Here is a 19,468-nt window from a genome sequence, read left to right on the forward strand (position 1 = left end):
TATCCTATATGTAAGATAATATCCTCTCTAATCATTCCACAATTGGATTTTGTTTTTAAATAGTTCTAAATTATCTTAAAAATTTGGGTGTTTTACATAATTATATTTTTTGTGAATAATCATATGGTTGGATTAAATGTTTTATTCTCTTTATTTGTCTCTCATTCTGTGCCTTCTTCATTTGCTAATTCATTTTTCTCTTTTCTGGATGTTATACTTTTATTGTTCTTGTAGTGGTTCACTCAGAGATTGCCATATGCATCCTTGATTTATGAAAGTCTAAAGTAAATGAGCATTCTATTTCCTAGTCAATTAAAGATTTTAAAATCCTTTAACTTCATTTGGTACCCTCCTCAGTTATATACTATTATTGTTGTGTATTATAATATTTTAAGCCCTACAAGTTTTATTATTAGTGTTTTATTTAGTTAACATTCATTTAGAGTTGCTCATTAATATTTGTTTGCTGAACTTCAGTTTTTGTGCATACTGAAGCTGTAATCTGGTATTATTTTTTTCTTCTAAAGAAACGTTGAAGAGGTCCCTTCAGTCTTTCCTGGTTACAAATTCTGTTTGTTTGCCTAAAAGTGTTTTTGGTTTGCCTTCATTTTGAGTGATATTTTTTTCTCAAATACAAAGTTCTAGTTTGTCATTCTCCCTCTTAACCTCAGAACTTCGAAGATACCATTTCATTATCTTCTGACTTCATTGTTTATGTGAAAATGTCAGTTCAGCTGTGAATCTAAACTATTGTTTCTTGAAGTGAATATTTTTCAACAGTTTTCTGGCTGCTTGTAAGATCCTTCCATCTGTGGGGGAAACATACCCCCCCGCCCATTCTTCCTTTGATCTGCCTAAGTGTGTGTATTGTACTTGAGGGGTCTGTAGAGCTTCTAGAATCTATGGGTTGATGTCTCATTAGTTTTGAAAATTCTTAGCTATTGTGTCTTCACATATTTCTTTACCACCATATGTTTTTTCCTTCTGTTATGGAACTCTATTTACTTATATTTTTGGATAATTTCCCCATGTTCCATAACTTTTCAAACTCTTTTCTGTATTACATATTGTCAGGTCTTTTTGTATTTCAGCATAGATATTATCTTCTTTCCTGTTTTCTGGGTTGTTAATTACATTTTCAGCTGCATATAACTAATTATTAAATCAATCCATAAATTGGTTTTCAAAATTGTATTTTTTGTTGTTTTTCCTCTTGTTTATTATTGCCTGCTAAAATTCATTTTTAAAAAAATTCCTTGAGCATATTAATTAGTTACTTAGTTGATCTGTTTCTGTAGACATTCTTAAATCTTGGGTTTTGACTGGATACTTTTTTATTGCTATGTGTTTTATGTGAAAAAAACAGAGAAAATAATTTGAATTTCTGGATAATGTTATCTTTCTACTGAGAAAATTCACTTTTGCTACTAGCATGCAGCGAGGCTAATGATCTTCACTAGACCAGATTGCCTTCATCTAACTAGGGATTGTGATGATTTTAAGCTGTACTTCCTTTCCTATTTGACTTATTCTGTTTTTGATTTACCTTTGTGCCTGGGGTATAGTTCTTTGGAGTCTCTCCAGATGGCTGGTGTGTTCATTAGTGTGATATTCCTCTTTGGCAAGCTGAATCTAATTTTTGAACTCCAAACTCTTTCTTAGTCTCCCAGCCAGTGGTTTTGAAGCCTGCAGGCAAAAATGTCCAAAGACAGATTTCACCTGTTTCTTCTAGATCTCTGCCTTGCAAATTATCACTATCTTGAATGTTGCAGTGTTTTAAAACAAATTACCTTTGTTTTACTTTTCTAGTTGTTCTCTGAAGATTAGTTTGAAACAGCCTATTTCATGTTGTCAACAGCAAAGTGTCCAGATATATTCTAGAATCTGTATTTTTCAGATTATAGAAGATAATATAGTATAAATGTCTTATAAGCATCAGCAGATCTTGCATACTTGAGCAATAATATCTTCACAATGAAATGTATAACTGTTTATATAGTGCAAGGTTTTATAATGAGAATTAGAATGTGATCTGTTAGGGAACATGATTTAGAGTAAATGAACCTCTGTTGTTTGTAATGCAGTCTGTTGTAGAAACAAATATTCTACAGCACAGCTGCTTGTTTGATTGGGTTCCATCGTCTTTCAGTTCCTCTAATGTTTTCTATTCTCTTGTGTCATGGCCATTTGTGCTTGCTATTTTCTCTGCCTGGCATGTCTACCCTCATTTTCAGATTTAAATGTGAGGCACTTCTTCAGGGAAGCATTTCCTGACCCACAAATTTAGATTAGATAAATAAATATTTTAGTTTTGAAGTATACAAATATATTAATTTGATAATTTGAGATTTATGTCTTTTTTTTCCTTGACCATTTTATTCTCTGTGCCTAGTTTAGAGTTTGGAAGTATATTTATTATATAAATGGTCATTAATGGGTTATCAGTTGTTTAATAGATGATCAATTAATGTATGAATGAAGAAATAAATGAGAGGAGATGAATAAATGAGTTTATTATTTTGAGTTTATTAGCATTTCACATTACTTTAAAAATATTTCTATTTATTTTGTAAGTTTTGAAAGCACTAGGTTTTGAAGTGACTAAAACCATCATTCATATCATCCAGAACATAACAACTTGTTCTGTTACAGAGAAATGGAACACAAAACCCTGCAAGATTTTTAAAATCTTTAAAGATTGATATATCAAAGAAAAGCTAACTTGGAATTTATATATGTACACACATACTCACCACACTCATAGGCATTGTAGTTTGTTCTGCCAGGAGGAATTGGTGTTGGCTTCTTTAGGGAGGTGACATTTGAACTAAATCTTAACTGATGAAGAGGCGTTCATTAAGTGAGCAATAAGACCAACAAGAAATATTATTTCATTTAAATGTTTATTAGTATGAAAGTAGTATACTAGTGTCTTTGTGGATTTATAGATAGTAATTTGGCCAGAGGCTAGGGTGATTTGCCTGGAGAATTCATAAAGGTAGACTGGGGTCATCTACATTATTTATCCTTTGGCAGGAAGGCTATCAGACTTTTAAGGATATTCTGTAATGTTTAAGAGGATAAATCCTGGAACCAGATCCTGAATTCATATCCTAAATTCTGCCCTTTACTATTTGACCTTGAGCACATGACTTAATTTTTCTGTTTCTCAGTATCTTTATTTATAAAATGAAGATTATAATTACAATTAACTTAGTAGGTTGTAGTTAGGATTGAATAAGTTAAGACTTGTTCATACTTAGAAAAATGCCCGCTTGGGGCTGGGGTTGTGGCTCAGTGGCAGAGCACTTGCCTGGCATGTGTGGCATCACGTATAAATAAATAAAAGTAAATCAACAACTAAAAAAATTTTTTTAAAAATGCCCACTCATAGAAAATGTGCCTACTCTCAGTAAATGTTGGCTCTTGTTGGTATTATTGTAGGCATTGAGAAAACCTCAAATGCTATAATTGCTTTAGTTTGACCAGAGCCAGAGGCACAGAGATTCAAGAGATATTTTAAGGGTAAAATCAATAAGACTTCAGCTTATTTAATACTTCTGTGTAATCAGAAATTTCTATTAATAATGTTATATGGTGCATAAAAGCAGATTTGAAATTCATATAACTTATGATTTGCAAATGTATAGAACTTAAATCTAATTTGTGTGTTTATTTTTATTTTTATTTTTTAGATCTTATCAAAAATTTCAGCTGTAGCACTTGGACTAGAAGCTGAAACAATAGCAGCTGTGTACGATGCATTAGGGTATCGAAGAAAATTAATTTTTGAATTAAATATTTGGAACATAAGGAAAGGTGACTGAAAATGGGGCGGAAGAAAATACAAATCACACGCATAATGGATGAAAGAAACCGACAGGTAAATGAAAAATTTAATTTAATTCAACTATGTGATATGATTAAATTTTTAATTTACTTGATCTATATACTTAAAAAGAACATAATAGAATGGTTGAAAATACTTAATAATTTTGAGTATTTTTAGTTCCAGTCTGAATGAAAATTTTTACAATCATAAAATTATGTTTTCATGCACATTAAAGAAAATCTTTATTACAGAAATCCTGTATCTTATAGATGGATAACAGGTATGCTGAAAGAAAAGTAAAATCACTGGAGTCTCATTTCTTTTTGTTGTGTAGTGTTTTAAAGATATTTAGTCTTCAGTATATTTGGTTGGTAGTCTTCTAATTATTTTTCAAATTATCACCTATTTTCATAATTAGTCAATATCTAAGAGAACTGCAATTGATCAGTTAGACTTTCTGGTTTACTAATAATGAGAATAGTTTTACCCTCATTATTCACAAGTATTTCTAAAATATTTATGTAAAATACCTCAGCTTTAATTGATAAATTTACAGTACCAGTGTGTCAGTAAACCCTTATAAGTTCAGAATAATTATAGTGATGCTGATACATGAAGAAACCCTAAGTTGTGTTTACAGCTGATCGGCAAACTATGGCCCATAGGCTAGATGCTTGTTTTTCTACATAAAACTTATTACAATCCTGCCTTGCCCTTTCATATCTGATTGTCTATGGCTGCTTTTGCATTAACACAGATTTGATTTGTTAGTGTGACTAGATGCATTAATATAAATAGATGCCACGGAAACTATATGGCCCATAGGCCTAAAAAATCTTTGCTTTCTGGCCCTTTAAGAAGTTTTCGAACTCCATGGTTTATAGTACAGAGGGAAAATAGTTTCAGAGAATATTGTAAATTAACCACTATTCAAATCATGTTCAGGAGGGAGAGGTGTGCTGACTGTGAGAGGGTTACAAATCAGAAGTTTCAAGAACAGTTTCTTGAACATTGAAGATTTGTTCTGCAAAGTCAGAGTAGTCATTTAACTGAATATAGATATAATTGAAATCAAAACTCAACTGAGCAGCTGAGGGAAGTTAGTGAGAGTGATTAGGGTTGCCCATAGTCTAAAGTAAAGCAGACCCTTGTTTCAATTCATGAAGATTGCTTAGTAAAGATGGAAGGCTCACATAGTGTGATACATTAAGAAGGCTGATAAAATAGGGAAAATTGATATTCCATCAATCCAAAGGAATGATTCCAAGCAGGGTTGTAAGTAAATTTCCTTTATACATCTGAAGGTTATGACAGGTAGAGGAAGAAGACCTGCAGTATGAATGTTAAATAGAATTTATTAGAGAATACCATGTAAGCAGAGTAGAAGCAGAGATCATAAAATGCCTAAGCTGTCATACCCATGTTTAAATTGGGCATAGTTAGAATGGAAACCTATGAAACAGACTGTATATGGGAGCTGGGAATATGTAGGTGACTGGGTAATGGAACTTTCTAGTTGAGGAAATGACACTGTTAAAAAGATGGAGCCTGCAGCTATATTTTAGCAACCAGAGATTTAGCCACTTCCTTCATTGGATTTGTCTGTTAAGTCAGCTTTTTGCTAAACTGCCAGATGGGACAAGGGCTGTTTGAATTGCTCTTTCTGAAAATTTCACTAAAGAATGAAGAAAAAACATAGTAGGTGTAGTTGGGAAGTATATTTTTCAGATTAGATAAGATCTGAACACAATTTGTCACAAGCTAAAATGGTATCTTAATTTTATTGATTTTTGGATGTATAGATTGAACTAAAATTTTTCTTGTAAAAAGGGGGAAATGATTTTGTATACCATTTATTCATTCAAATTCAAGTATGTACTATATCTAAGTGACTGCATTAAGTCTTGGAACTCATTAAAAATACATAGCTTACCTAAGACATCCAAGTATGTGGCAGATAAAAACTCAGGTACTGGGAAAGTTTATGGAAGAAACCACTATTGTTTGAAGGGGAATTCAGGGAGCAGTTATTGGAGCAGGTAATAACAAACTGAGTTTTGAATTATAAGTATGAGCTAGCCACATGAAAATCATGCTTTACATTATTGGAATAGTGCATGAAAATTCTGGAACGTGATAGTATAATGCCCTTAAAAGGCTGGTGCACTTTATTTATTTCTACTTGGTAGGTTCTGGGGAAACCTTGTGTTTTTCTTCTTTGTTTAATAAGCTGCTTTGTAAAAAGGAAACTTTGTATTAAACTATAACATAAGAAAAGTTCACAGATTTTAAGTGTGCAGTTCAGTGAATTTTGGGAAAAAGAACTTGACCATGTAGCAGCATACCCCAGTACACCACCCCAGAAGTACTCTCCTGTCCCCTAGTTGTTATCTCCTTGCCCCTAGGAAAAGTCACTAACCTGACCTCTAACTTTGTTTTCAAGTTTCTTTTTTTTTTTTTTATGAAACTCACCAGTTATTGTTGCCATAGATAAATGTTAATGTATGTATACATTTTATTTGGTGTACAATATCCCCTCTTGACTAGAAAATAATGTATTTTTTTTTCTGTTGTAAATAGACATTTGGGTTGTTCTCTATTTTGTTAGTATTATGAAGAGTGCTGTTCACAATTTTGAACATTCTTATTTTGTATACATGAACACTTTGGTCGATACCTAGGAGTACAGTTAACTTGAGTTATAGGGTGTACATGTTATTGGCTTTAGTACTGTTAACAGAAGTTTTCCAAAGTGGTTATACTTTAATTTATACTCTTCTAGCAGAATGTGAGAGTTACAGCTGTTCCATATCCTCGTCAGTATTGTCCTTTTCATTTTAGTCATTCTGGTAGGTGAGCAATAGTAACATTTTTAATCTTAAAATTCCATGATGTCTAATGTAATTGTTCACTTTTGTATATTTTTACTGGCTATACCAGTTCGGCCCCCAAGTAACCTGTCGTGTACTACCATGCTTGGTTCATTTTACCTTTTTGTATTTTCTTTTATGGCTAATTCTTTTATGTCACATTTAAGAAATCTTTACTTACTGCAGGGCTGTGAAGATAATTCTTCTATGCTTCTAGAAATTTTATTGTTTTCTCTTTTATGAAATTTAGATGTTATCTATTTGGAACTTATTTTCAAATAGTTATTGAAGTATAGGGGTCAGGTTTGTTATTTCTTTAAATGGATATTCGTTGACTTGAGTACAGTTTATTGTCAAAAACATCCTTTCCACACCAGATGCTATGACACATGCTTGTAATCCCAGCAATTTGGGAGACTGAGGCAGAAGAATCATAAGTTCAAAGTCATCCTCAGCAAAAGCAAGGTTTTAAGCAACTCAGTGAGACCCTGTCTGTAAGTAAAATACAAAATAGAGCTGGGGATCTGGCTCAGTAGTAGAGTGCCCTTGAGTTCAGTCCCTGGTACTCTCCAAAACAACAACAAAAACAAAATACATCCTTCCTCACTGCCTTTTTCATGAGTCAGACAATAATATATGTGTGGGACTGTTTTTGGACTCTCTGTTGTTCCATTAGACTGTATGCATAGCCCTGCTCAATTCTGCACTCTTATAATTACTATAGTTTTATATATGATAATATAGCTCCCTCTCTTTTTATTTAATTGATTTTATTTTTTAAATACACGATAGTGGAGTGCATTACAATTCTTATTACACATATAGAGCACAATTTTTCATATCTCTGTTTGTATATGAAGTATGTTCACACCAATTCATGTTTTCATACATGTACTTTGGATAATGATATCTATCATGTTCCACCATCATTGCTAACCCCCTGTCCCTCCCTTCCCCTCCCACCCCAATAATATAGTTTTCTACTATTATATTTCTGCAGAAGTGGCTGACTCTTAACCTTTTCAGTTCATAAACGAAATCAAGTCAGTGTTTACCAAAGAACAAACAACCCAAATTCTTATTGGAATTTAATTTTTTTTACTGAATATATGGATTTAGGGAGAATTGAAATCTTTACAATATTAATTTTATTTGGTTTTCATTAATTCTCTCCTTAATGTTTGATAGTTTTCAGCATACAGGTCTTACACATATTGTGTTATGTTTATTTTCCTAGGTATTTGATTTGTTAGCATTAATACATTTTTCTCTAAATTCTATTTTGTATTTATTTGTTGCTATGTTAGTGGTCTTTACCCAACAACTCTGCTTAAAAGTACTCAACTATTTCTAATACTTTATTTGTACATTTATGTACAAGTTTTTGTGTAAATATATTTTCATTTTTCTTGGATATATACCTAAATGTGGAATTGTTGGGTTGTAAGGTAATTCTTAAGTTTGACTAATTTTGAGGAACTGCCATACTGTTTGCCAGAGTAGCTGTACCATTTTACATTCCACTAACAATGTGTAAGGATCCCAGTTTTTCCACATTCTAGCCAATATTTGCAGTTGTTTGCCTTTTTGATTATTCTAATTATTCTAAAAGGTTGAACTATTATCTTGTGATTTTTAGTTTTCATTTCTTTGATGGCTGATGATGGTCAACATATTTTCATGTGCTTAATTGGACTTTTTTTTTTTAATCTCTCTGAAGAAGTCTGTACCAATGCCTATGCCTAATTTTAAATTAACTTTTTGGTTATATCTGCATTTTGAAAATCGTTTTTATTGATTCTAGAATTATAGATTGGCAGTAATATTCTCTTAGTATTTTGAAGCAGTTTTCTTCTAACTTCCATGATTCTATGGGAGCTAGCTTTTAATCTCCTTTTAAAAACAATAATTTGCTCGTTTGGGGATATAGGGTATCAGGGATTGAACCCAGGAGTGCTTAATCACTGAGCTACATCCTTACCCCTTTTTAAAAAATATTGTTTTGAGACAGGGTCTGGCTAAGTAGTTTAGGGCCTCTCTAAGTTGCTGAGGCTGGCTTTGAATTTGCGATCCTCCTGCCTCAGTCTCCCAAGTCATTGGGATTACAGGTGAGTACCACTGTACCTGTTAAGACTTCTTTTTCTTTGTTAGCTTTTTATTCCCCATGATGGACTACTAGGGATGTGTATCTTCAAATACTGTGCATGCCTCTTTTTTTTTCTCCTCAAATTTCAATTATGTGGAACCTGTTAGACCTTTTATATATGTTCCATCTATTTTTTGATATTTATTTTTTAATTATAGGTGGACACATATCTTTATTTTATTTTTATGTGGTGCTGAGGATCGAATCCAGTGCCTCACTCATGCTAGTTGAGTGCTCTACCTCTGAGCCACAACCCCCGATCCCCCATTAATTTCTTACTTTTTTTTTTGTCCACCTGTATATTTTTTGTGTGTTCAGTTTGTATTTTTCTAGTAACCTGTGTCCTAGTAATCCATATTGTCCTTTTCTAATAATCCTTTCTCCTACTTTTTAAAATTCGGCTTAAGTTCTTAAATTCTGGTATTATCTTTTGAAACCTAGAATTAATAGTTTTTTCTTTTTTATAAATTTCAGTTCCACTTTTTCACATTTTCTTCATATATTTCACTATTTTTTTAAAAAATACTAACCATAGATATTTTAAAGTCTTTGGTAAATTTGTGGGTCTATATATGATCCCCTTTTCTCTTTGCTTTTGATTACATAGTTTTGTCTTTTGATATATCTTATGTTTTTGTGTCAAACATTGCATATTAAAGATTCTATAAATGTACCTTACTGTGTTACCTTCCTTCAGGTATGGTTTTATCCTTTTCTCTTTTCAGCCATTGAACTTGTGTACCAAATATTTTAGACCATTTAAGGATTGACATGAGCCAGGGCTAGGTTGCTGTTTTGATGAAGCCCCCTCCTGCTCCCTTTGGCTCTGTTTTCTAGGAGCCTACCAAGGCTGTCCACTGGGCTAAGTTCTTTGGTGATTTCTTGAATTTAGAACTTTGTCTTCTAATGTATAAATAGTATAGAAAATTTTTCCTCTGCTTTTTTGAGGCTTTTTGTTTGTCTTTTTATTTTATTTTAATTTTTACCTCCTACCCCATACAGGCTGAGAAAATTGGCCTGTGTGTTTTGAGGAAACATCTGTCAATACCAGCACTTTAATTTCTACTTCTCTTCTCTCATTGTATATAGGCTGTGGAGTCCTTAATTTTTTTCTTTAACTTCTGGGTCAAAGGTGCTTAGCAGCAACCCACTACCCAAAGACTATCCAGAATCAGTAAATACCAACAAGGAAAATCGTTTGTGAAAGATTGTTTCACATGTTTAAGATTCTTACCATGCCAGAATCTTGGGCATCTCTAGTCTTCCTTGCTTCAGCAGCTTTCTGATATTTTTGTTTGTTTAAATTTTGAAATAGGGTCTTACTAAGTTGCTTAAGCCTTGCTAAGTTGCTGAGGCTGGCTTTGAACTTGTGATCCTTCTACCTTAGCTTCCTGAGGCACTGGGAAACCAGGTATGAGCCACCATGCTCAGCTCTGATTTCTTTAAGTATATACTTGTTGTATTTCATTCTTCTTTTCCAGTTGAATTTTATTGGGGTTTTTGATCTTCCATCAACTATTCCCACTCACCTAGAGGAAATATCTTCAAATACTTTACAAGAAAAAGAGAAAAAAAATTATAGATAAAAATATCTGTAGCAAATGTACCAGAATTGATATGCTACTTCTGGTAATACTATTCTCTGTATTCAACATTTAGGGGAAAAAAATAGAGTTTTTGTTCTTTATGTGATTTTTTTTTTTTTTTTTTTTTTTTTTTTTTTTTTAGAGAGAGTGAGAGAGGAGAGAGAGAGAGATAGAGAGAATTTTTTTTTTAAATATTTATTTTTTAGTTCTCGGCAGACACAACATCTTTGTTGGTATGTGGTGCTGAGGATCGAACCCGGGCCCGCATGCACGCCAGACGAGCGCGCTACCGCTTGAGCCACATCCCCAGCCCATGTGATTTTTTTTCTAGTTTCATGTGCCTTTCCTTCCCAAAGGTAATCACTGTCATGAATTTACTTTGATTCTTTGAACATGGTTTTAAAATTTTACATAATTGCATTGTCATTTTGCATTTGCTTTTTCACTCAGTGTCATGTTTTTGAGATCTGTCTTATTCACTACAATTAGTTGTAGGAATGAATATTCTTTAATTCATTCATTAGTACTTCTATCAAAAAACATTTATATTGTTCATAATTTTTTACTGGTATAAATGGTGTTATAGAACACATCTGTGAACATGTCTCCTTACATGTGGATGAAAGTTTCTACATAGTAAACACTATTTACAGAAGAAGTTGCTGGGCTGAGTACATCCATCATCTTTACTGTGTTTTCAAGTTGTTTTCCACATATACACTATACTGATTCCCAATTCCTTGTGTACTTTGCTTGACTGCTTGCCTCCTTGTCCGTTTCTCTATTTATTCTGTTTGGATCTTTTCTGTTTTTTTTCTGTCGTCTTTCTTTTATTCAATTTATTTTATACATTTCCTGATCCTGTAAAGGTGAAATGTAACCTGTATTGTGTGTGTGTGTGTGTGTGTAATTTGCCCATTTCTTACTGGGGAGTTGATCTTCTCCTAGGAATTCTTTATGTATTCTGAATATTAATGCTATATGTGTTTATCTGTTTCAGAAAATTACATTTTAATCTTTGCCAAAACACTTTGTAAATTATTTTATGCCAGGATTTATTATGGTGTTTTATAAGGCTTACATTGCCTTTATCGATAGATTGTTAACACCTCAAAATGCATTAAGATTTGTTTATTTCCTAAATTATAATTGTTTTTTGCAATGTTCCTAGTGGACTTTTGATAAATGTCTGTTTTTGATGCATGACTCCACATTTTAGATTAATCTCATTGGTGTTCACAACTGTTACCTGTATCTTTTGAGGCTTGTTTGTGTTTGGTTCATCAAGACCTATCACTAATTGCACTAACCACAATGGTGGATTTCACTTTACATTTTATTAGTTTAATAGATATTGTTTTGTATGTTTTGGGACTATTTTGTTAGGCTCATATACATTTAGAATTGTTACATCTGCTTGGTGAATTTTGCAATACATATTGATCTTCTGTCTTCAAGCATGATTGTCTTAAACCTATTCTGCCCGCCTTTAGCTATACCTTTCTTTTGGTTAGTATTTTGAGAGATTTAGTTCTCTACATGTACCTTTCAACCATACTGTATTCTTCTGCTTACAAATAGCACCTGGCTGGATTTTTTTATATTTATTTTTTAGTTATAGTTGGACACAATATTTTTATTTTATTTATTTTTATGTGGTGCTGAAGATCAAACCCAGGGCCTCACACATACTAGGCTAGTGCTCTACTGCTGAGCCGTAGCCCCAGCATCTGGCTGGATTTTGTTGTTGTTGTTTTGTTTATGTCTTAATAATATCTCTTGATAGCCTAGATGATTTTTTTTCTGATCCTTTATGTATTTGAACTAGTTTTTATACCATCTCAGTTGATCTTTTCAGTTTTTTATAGGGCCCGAGCATTTTTAAAAAATCAGTTAATCATATCATTCCTCACATCCTCAAAGAACTCATATTGCAACTTCACACTGAGCCTCTAGGAAAAAGAACATTGGAAGAAGAAGATACGTTGTTTAGCTAGTAATCCACCAGTCTTAGAGGTTTTGTTGGGAAGCTGCCACCTTTTTTTGTTCCACCCCATGCTCAGCAGTGCTTCTGTGCTGACTCAGTTTTGTTCTGAAGGACATCTACATCAGCACTGCTGCCCAGTCCCTATTGTGAGGTGGCAGATATTGATATCACAGGCAGTGGAGGTACAGAAGTATAAGTTGAACCCCAACTGCTGTTTCAAAAATATATCTTCTAGTAGCTCCACTGGCTGTTAATTTTTCCAAGCTGTGAGCCTACATCATGCCTCTCCCTTACTGTCATACATATTCAAGCATAAGAACTGGGGTTTGTCATACTATTTTATCTTAGTCCTTTGGATTCATAATACCTGTAGTTCTCCATAGATTGATTTTGGGGTATATAGAGATCTACATTCCATGTTAATTTTAGCATTTTTTCAGGAACCCAGACTTGTTAATATTTTCATATTATTCTAATGAATCCTTCCTGTTTAATGATCACAATTTCCACTTACATAATTGTAATTCTGAATTTGAAGGATTCTTTATTACCAGTCCTTTACTGTGGTCTTTGTTGTTTTAATATTTCTCCTGGCCTATGAATTCAGCAAAGTTTTTTGCATCTACTGAATGCCATGTAATTTGTTTTAGTAGCTGAGGATGCAGCACCAAACAACACAGAAAAATCCCCCCAGCCTTCTTTAGTTTATGTATTTAGATGTCTGGATTTGTTTAGAAAGTGTTTGTTGTGGCCTGCTGCCCCCAGGAATGGGTGATAAGTGCTGTATTTCCTGAGTGTCTTTATGTTTGAGATTTTTTTTGCCTTTGTAATTGAAGCATAATTTGAATAATCCTAACAGTCTAGGATTCCATTCTTTTCCCCAGAACATATTACAAATCTGTCTTCTGGCTTTGAATGTTGTCAGAATTCTAACACCAGACTGATTTTAGACTTGCTTTTGTTGCTTGGCTGTCCATAGTATTATTTCTTTAACCTTGATATTCAGTAAATTTGCCAGAGTTTTGTCATGAGTTTGGTTATTATTTATATTTTTTCAAGAGAAGGTGTGGTCTTTCAATATTTTTGTTTAACTTTTTAACAAATATTTTTCCAAATACTAATTTAGTATCTTCATTTTTTTGCCACTCTACCCAATAACTTTATTCATTTTAGCTAATTTTCTGTTTTGATTCTTTGAATTTTGTTATTGTAGCTCTAAATCTCTGTTACAGTCTGATTTCTTCTTTTTCCCTCTTGTGATTGTTTTCAGAGCTATACCAGCTCATGTTTTAGGTCTTTCTGTTATCTCATATCTTTGACAATGATATTAGGTATAAATTAACAAAAATGACTTATCTATAAAATTCTCTTCCTCACCTTTCTTCCTACCACTCTTTCTTCTGCCTCTTAACTCCCCTCATCCGTCCTGGGACTATGAAGTCCTTAGTTTTGTGAAGAACTTCATATGAATTATCTGAATCTACCTTTATTTTCATCTAAATTTCATCTAATATGGCACATGAAAATTCATTGTTTGGGATTTTGACTTTTTTCCTAGAAGAATACTCTTGAGCTGTGTATCCTTTCATTCCTTTTGTTGCTTCCCTCGTTGTATTTCATTTTTCCTTTGATTGTCCCAAAAATGTATTTATAAAAATAAATATTTGAATAGATGTTAGAATTTTTTACTTGTGTTTTATATTTAAAATTTTAAGGGTTGGAGGTATAACTCAGTGGTAGAACATTTGCCACAACAACAAAACCTAAATTCCCCCCAAAACAAAAAAATTAAAGTATCAGGTATAGGCCAGTATTCAAAGATACTTCATAAGAGGTGATTTGAGTTTGTGGCACAATTTCTATATGAACATATACCATAAACAGAGTTCATTACATAGGCTGATTTTTTCATTGAAGTTTAAATAAAAACTTTTTCTTAGACTTTTCTTATAATCACTTTACTAACCAACTGGATGTTTGGTCATATATGGAGTATTGTGCTTTGTGTACTTGAAACAGAAACATAAGGCTTTGGGAATATTAGATTTTTGTGAAATAGAATATTTAAATGCTGAGATGTATAGATATTAAATGCATTTCGTGTTACCAAAATTAAGAAAACAGATACCTTGCCTCAATTAAGTGAAAATGATTAAACTGCTTTATTACCTGTTTGATTTTTATCATGCTACCTAAGAAACAAAACAGATTGAAGAAACACAGAAACATCTTTAAATTATACATGTTAAATGCATTTTCTTTGTTGCTTTTGTATGTACATAGTACATCTGTAAGAGGATATAGCATTAATTTTCTGCCTTTGAATAGCAATTGTAGTGGAAATAATTACTTTACGAATTAGAAATTCTCTGCTTTTTGTAGAGGATTTGCAATGATTGTAGCTACTGCAATGTTAAGTCTAGACCAACATTTAGACAGTCATCATAGGAAGAAAAGCATATGGTAGATATTGATGGGAAAGACATTGCTGAACTTTGTTGGTGTTCTACAATTTAAAGATTATTCAAATGTTTATTCTAAAGGACTTTAAAAAATACTTTTTAGAATATTTTAGATTCACAGCAAAATTAAACAGAAAATAGAATCCAGTGTACTTTTCTTTCCCACTCTCAGCTTCTCCCACTGCCTACATCCTGCATCAGAAAGGTGCAGTTGTTACCATCAAGGAACCTACATTAGAGTAGTTTTGATTTGTAGAGAATGGCAGCTATTAAGAATACAAACAATAATAAGTTTTGGCTAAGATGTGGGGGAAAAGGCACACTCATACATTGTTGGTGGAATTGCAGATTGCTACAGTCACTCTGGAAAGAGTACAGAGATTCCTTGGGAAACTGGGAATGGAACCACCATTTGACCCAGCCATCCCATTCCTCAGTTTATACCCAAAGGATTTAAAAACAGCATACTACATGTAGGGACACAGCCATATCAATGTTTGTAGCAGCACAATTCACAATAGCAACTGTGTAACCAACCTGATGTCCTTCAGTAGAGAAACTTATACACAATGAACATTACTCAGCATTAAAAGAGAATAAAATCATGGCATTTGCAGGTAAATGGATGAAGTTGAGAATATAATGCTAAGTGAAGCTGAATGTTTTCTTTGATATAAGAATGCAGATGCATAATGGTGATTGGGGGGCAGGGAGCATGGGAGGAATGGAGGAACTTTAGATAGGGCAAAGAGGAGGGGAGGGGAAAGGAGGGGGCAAGGGGGTAGGAATGATGGTGGAATGAGTTAGACATCATTATCCTAAGTACATGTATAAGACACGAATTGTATGAAAATACTTTGTATATAACCAGTGTCTTGAAAAATTGTGCTCTATGTGTGTAATATGAAATGAATTGCATTCTGCCATCATGTATTACAAATCAGAATTTTTAAAAAAAGAACCTACATTTACACATCAGTATCCAAAGTTCATGCTTTACATTGGGGTTCACTTTTGGTGTTATATAATCAGTCTGTGGGGTTTTGGAAAATGCAATATGGTAGTGTCTGCATAATAGTTTTACTGCTCTAAAAATCCTGTGTCCTCTGTCTATTGATCCCTCATTTTTTTCCCTTCAACTTCTGGTCACCACTGATATTTATCCTGTCTCCATAGTTTTTCAGAAAATTATGCAATTGTAATCATATAGTATATCTTTTTCAGATTGTCGTTTTTCACTTAGTAATCTGTACTTAAAGTTTCTACATGATTTGATGGCTTGAAGCCTCATTTCTTTCTAAGCACTGAAAATCATTATTTAGACGGACCAGTTTATCTATTCACCTACTGAAGACATCTTGTTTACTTCCAACTTTGGGCAATTGTGAAGAAAGTTGATACTAAGCATCCTTGTGCATGTTTTGAGTGTACCTAGTTTTTCATCTCCTTTGGGTAAATAGCAAGGACTATAATTGTTGGATGAAATGGTAAGAGTAGATTTATTTTTGTTTTTGTAAGAAAATGCTGAACTTCCTTCAAAGTGACTAACATTTTGCATTACCACCAGCAGTGAATGAGAGTTCCTGTTTCCGCATAGCCTCAGCAGCATTTGTTGTGTTTTAGGTTTTCACCATTCTAAAAGGTGTGTAACATTATCTCAATGTTGCTTTAGTTTATAGTTCTCTAATGACATATGATGTAAAAACTTTTTTTTCTCTTATTACAACATTTTTAGTGATAATAGTTGGGTTCATTTTGACGTAATCATACATTCATGGAGTTTAATATACTCCATTTCAGTCCCTGGTGCCCCTCTTTTCCCTCCCTCCCTCTGTTCTCCTTCCTCTACTGGGCTCTCTTTTCTTTTCCATGTATCTTTATGTTCTGCCAATTCTATACTGCCTTGACTACTGTAGCTTTATAGTAAGATTTGCGGTCATCCCATTTTGCTCATTTCCTCCTACATTCTGTTAATTGTTTTGGAGTTTTTATTTAAAATTTATTTATTTTAATTAGGTATATATCACAGCAGAATGCATTTTGATTCAGTGTACACAATTGCAGCACAACTTTTCATTTCTCTGGTTGTACACGATGTAGCGTTGCACTATATGTGCTCATACATGTTCCTAGAATAATGATATCCATCTCATTCCATCATCTTTCTTGCTGTTTTGAAGTTTATAACTTTCAGAGCTATCCACACTAGCCTCCAGGAATTTGTCAATCACAGTTCTTAGTGCCTTTGGGACTTCTCTTTTAAAAAAAAAATTTTTTTTTTTTTAGTTGTAATTGGACACAATACCTTTATTTTTTTAAAAAATGTTTTTGCAGCCATTATGAACTCAAACAACAAGTGCTGGCAAGGATGTGGGGAAAAGGGTACTCTTGTACATTGCTGGTGGGACTGCAAACTAGTGCAGCCAATTTGGAAAGCAGTATGGAGATTCCTGGGAAAGCTGGGAATGGAACCACCATTTGACCCAGCTATTGCCCTTCTCGGACTATTCCCTGAAGACCTTAAAAGAGCTTACTACAGGGATACTGCCACATCGATGTTCATAGGGGCACAATTCACAATTGCTAGACTGTGGAACCAACCCAGATGCCCTTCAATAGATGAATGGATAAAAAAAAGTGGCATTTATACACCATGGAATATCATGCAGCACTAAAAAATGACAAAATCATGGATTTTGCAGGGAAATGGATGGCACTAGAGCAGATTATGCTTAGTGAAGCTAGCCAATCCCTAAAAAACAAATACCAAATGTCTTCTTTGATATAATGAGAATAACCAGGATCAGAGCAGGGAGGAAGAGCAGGAAGGAAAGATCAACATTAAACAGATACAATAGGTGGGAGGGAAAGAGAGAGAAAAGGGAAATTGCATGGGCATGGAGGGAGACACTCATTGTTATACTAAATCACACATAAGAGGTTGCGAGGGGAATGGGTAAATAAACAAGGAGAGAAGTGAAATACAGTAGATGGGGTAGAGAGACAAGATGGGAGGGGAGGGGAGGGGGGATAGTAGAGGATAGGAAAGGGAGCAGAATACAACAGTTACTAATAGGGCATTATGTAAAAATGTGGATATGTAACAGATGTGATTCTGCAATCTGTATTTGGGGTATAAATGGGAGTTCATAACCAACTTGAATCTAATGTATGAAACATGATATGTCAAAAACTTTGTAATGTTTTGAACAACCAATAAAAAAAAACAAAAATAAAAATAAAAAATGTTTTAGTTGTAGATGGACATAATACCTTTAATTAATTAATTAATTAATTAATTGATTATGTGTTGCTGAGGATTAAACCCAGTGCCTCATGTGCTAGGCAAGTGTTTTATCACTGAGCTACAACCCGAGCCTCCCACCCCCAACCTACTCTTAACATACAGATCCAGCAATTGTACTTCTTGGTATTTAGCCAAAAGAGTGGAAAAGTTATGGCCTCTCAAAACTTGCACAACTTTATTTGTAATTGCCAAGAGTTGGAAATAACCAAGATGTCCTTCAGCATGTGAGTGGATAAATAAACTGTGTACATCCAGACAATATTATTCAGGAGTTTAAGGGCAGGGAAAATGCTCAATGTGGTACTATAATTGTATCATACATGTCATTCATTTGTCCAGATTGGAGATAAACCATGGCTTTTGCTTAGTAATGATGTATCATTATAGGTTCATCAGTTTTAGCAAATGTACTACCCTGATGATGGGTGTTTATAATGAGGGAGACACTGCATGTTTGGGGACAGAATTTATAAGAAATTTTTTTAGCTTTCTCTTAATCTTATTGTTAGTGTAAAACGAATCTAAAAAATAAAGTCTTTAAAAATAGGCAGAATGCTAAGGATAAAATGAAGCTTTCAGTTAGGAAGTTTGGAAGTGCTATATTTTAATTTTACAATTTTCAATTTATAGATTCTGGTGCCATCATTGAAGCATGTGTGTATTTTTGTGCAAATTGCTGAAAAAGCTTTTTCTGACTTTACTCTAGTTGGAGTAACTTGGAGGAATGGAGAGGAGATGTTATAAGTTTTTTTCTCTATTAACCCCTTCAAACTTCTGACTGATAATCCATCTTCACCTTCTGACTGATAACTTTAGACATGGTTTTGAATATGGAAAGGACAGAAGAGTCTATATTCTTTTCACTGATAAGGAGCTATTATTTTCAGAATTTTCTGTAATCATGCTTAATGCGTATTCTAAAGAGCCATTTTTAGTGTTAATTTTAACTCTTGTTAATATCTCACTAATTTTGAAAATATCTGTCTAGAGTAACAATTGTTCTTGAGGTACATTACATTGTTGATTGTAATTTTCTTCAATATTAAAAGAATAAATAAACATTCTAAATTACTGTATCTTTGCTAGATTTAGAATTTTAATGTAGCAAGTACATATAGGTGCATACCAAGTCATCAGTGATTTAGATTACACTGGTTGAAGGTAGTATATTTTGATAGTGGTATAATTCCAGATTCTGAAAAGTAGTATTGTAGTCTAGAATAAAAATTAAAAATTTTGTAATGACAAATGATACATAAAGTTAATATATAAAGGGAA

General features: G+C 33.2%; 1 protein-coding gene across 8 annotated transcripts in view; it reads left to right on the plus strand.

Moving 5' to 3' along the window:
- The window catches only part of Mef2a (myocyte enhancer factor 2A), a 147,506-nt gene that overhangs the window by 58,835 nt on the left and 69,203 nt on the right, over nucleotides 1–19,468 (plus strand). For all 8 annotated transcript variants that reach the window (XM_078051255.1, XM_040275969.2, XM_040275971.2 and 5 more), the window contains one exon: nucleotides 3,696–3,883. In XM_078051255.1, coding sequence (XP_077907381.1) covers nucleotides 3,830–3,883 — 54 coding nt within the window. In that variant the 5' untranslated portion in view covers nucleotides 3,696–3,829. The remainder of the gene's footprint in view (nucleotides 1–3,695; nucleotides 3,884–19,468) is intronic.

Source organism: Ictidomys tridecemlineatus, chromosome 5 (genome assembly GCF_052094955.1).
Source record: "Ictidomys tridecemlineatus isolate mIctTri1 chromosome 5, mIctTri1.hap1, whole genome shotgun sequence".
NCBI classification, from domain to species: domain Eukaryota; kingdom Metazoa; phylum Chordata; class Mammalia; order Rodentia; family Sciuridae; genus Ictidomys; species Ictidomys tridecemlineatus.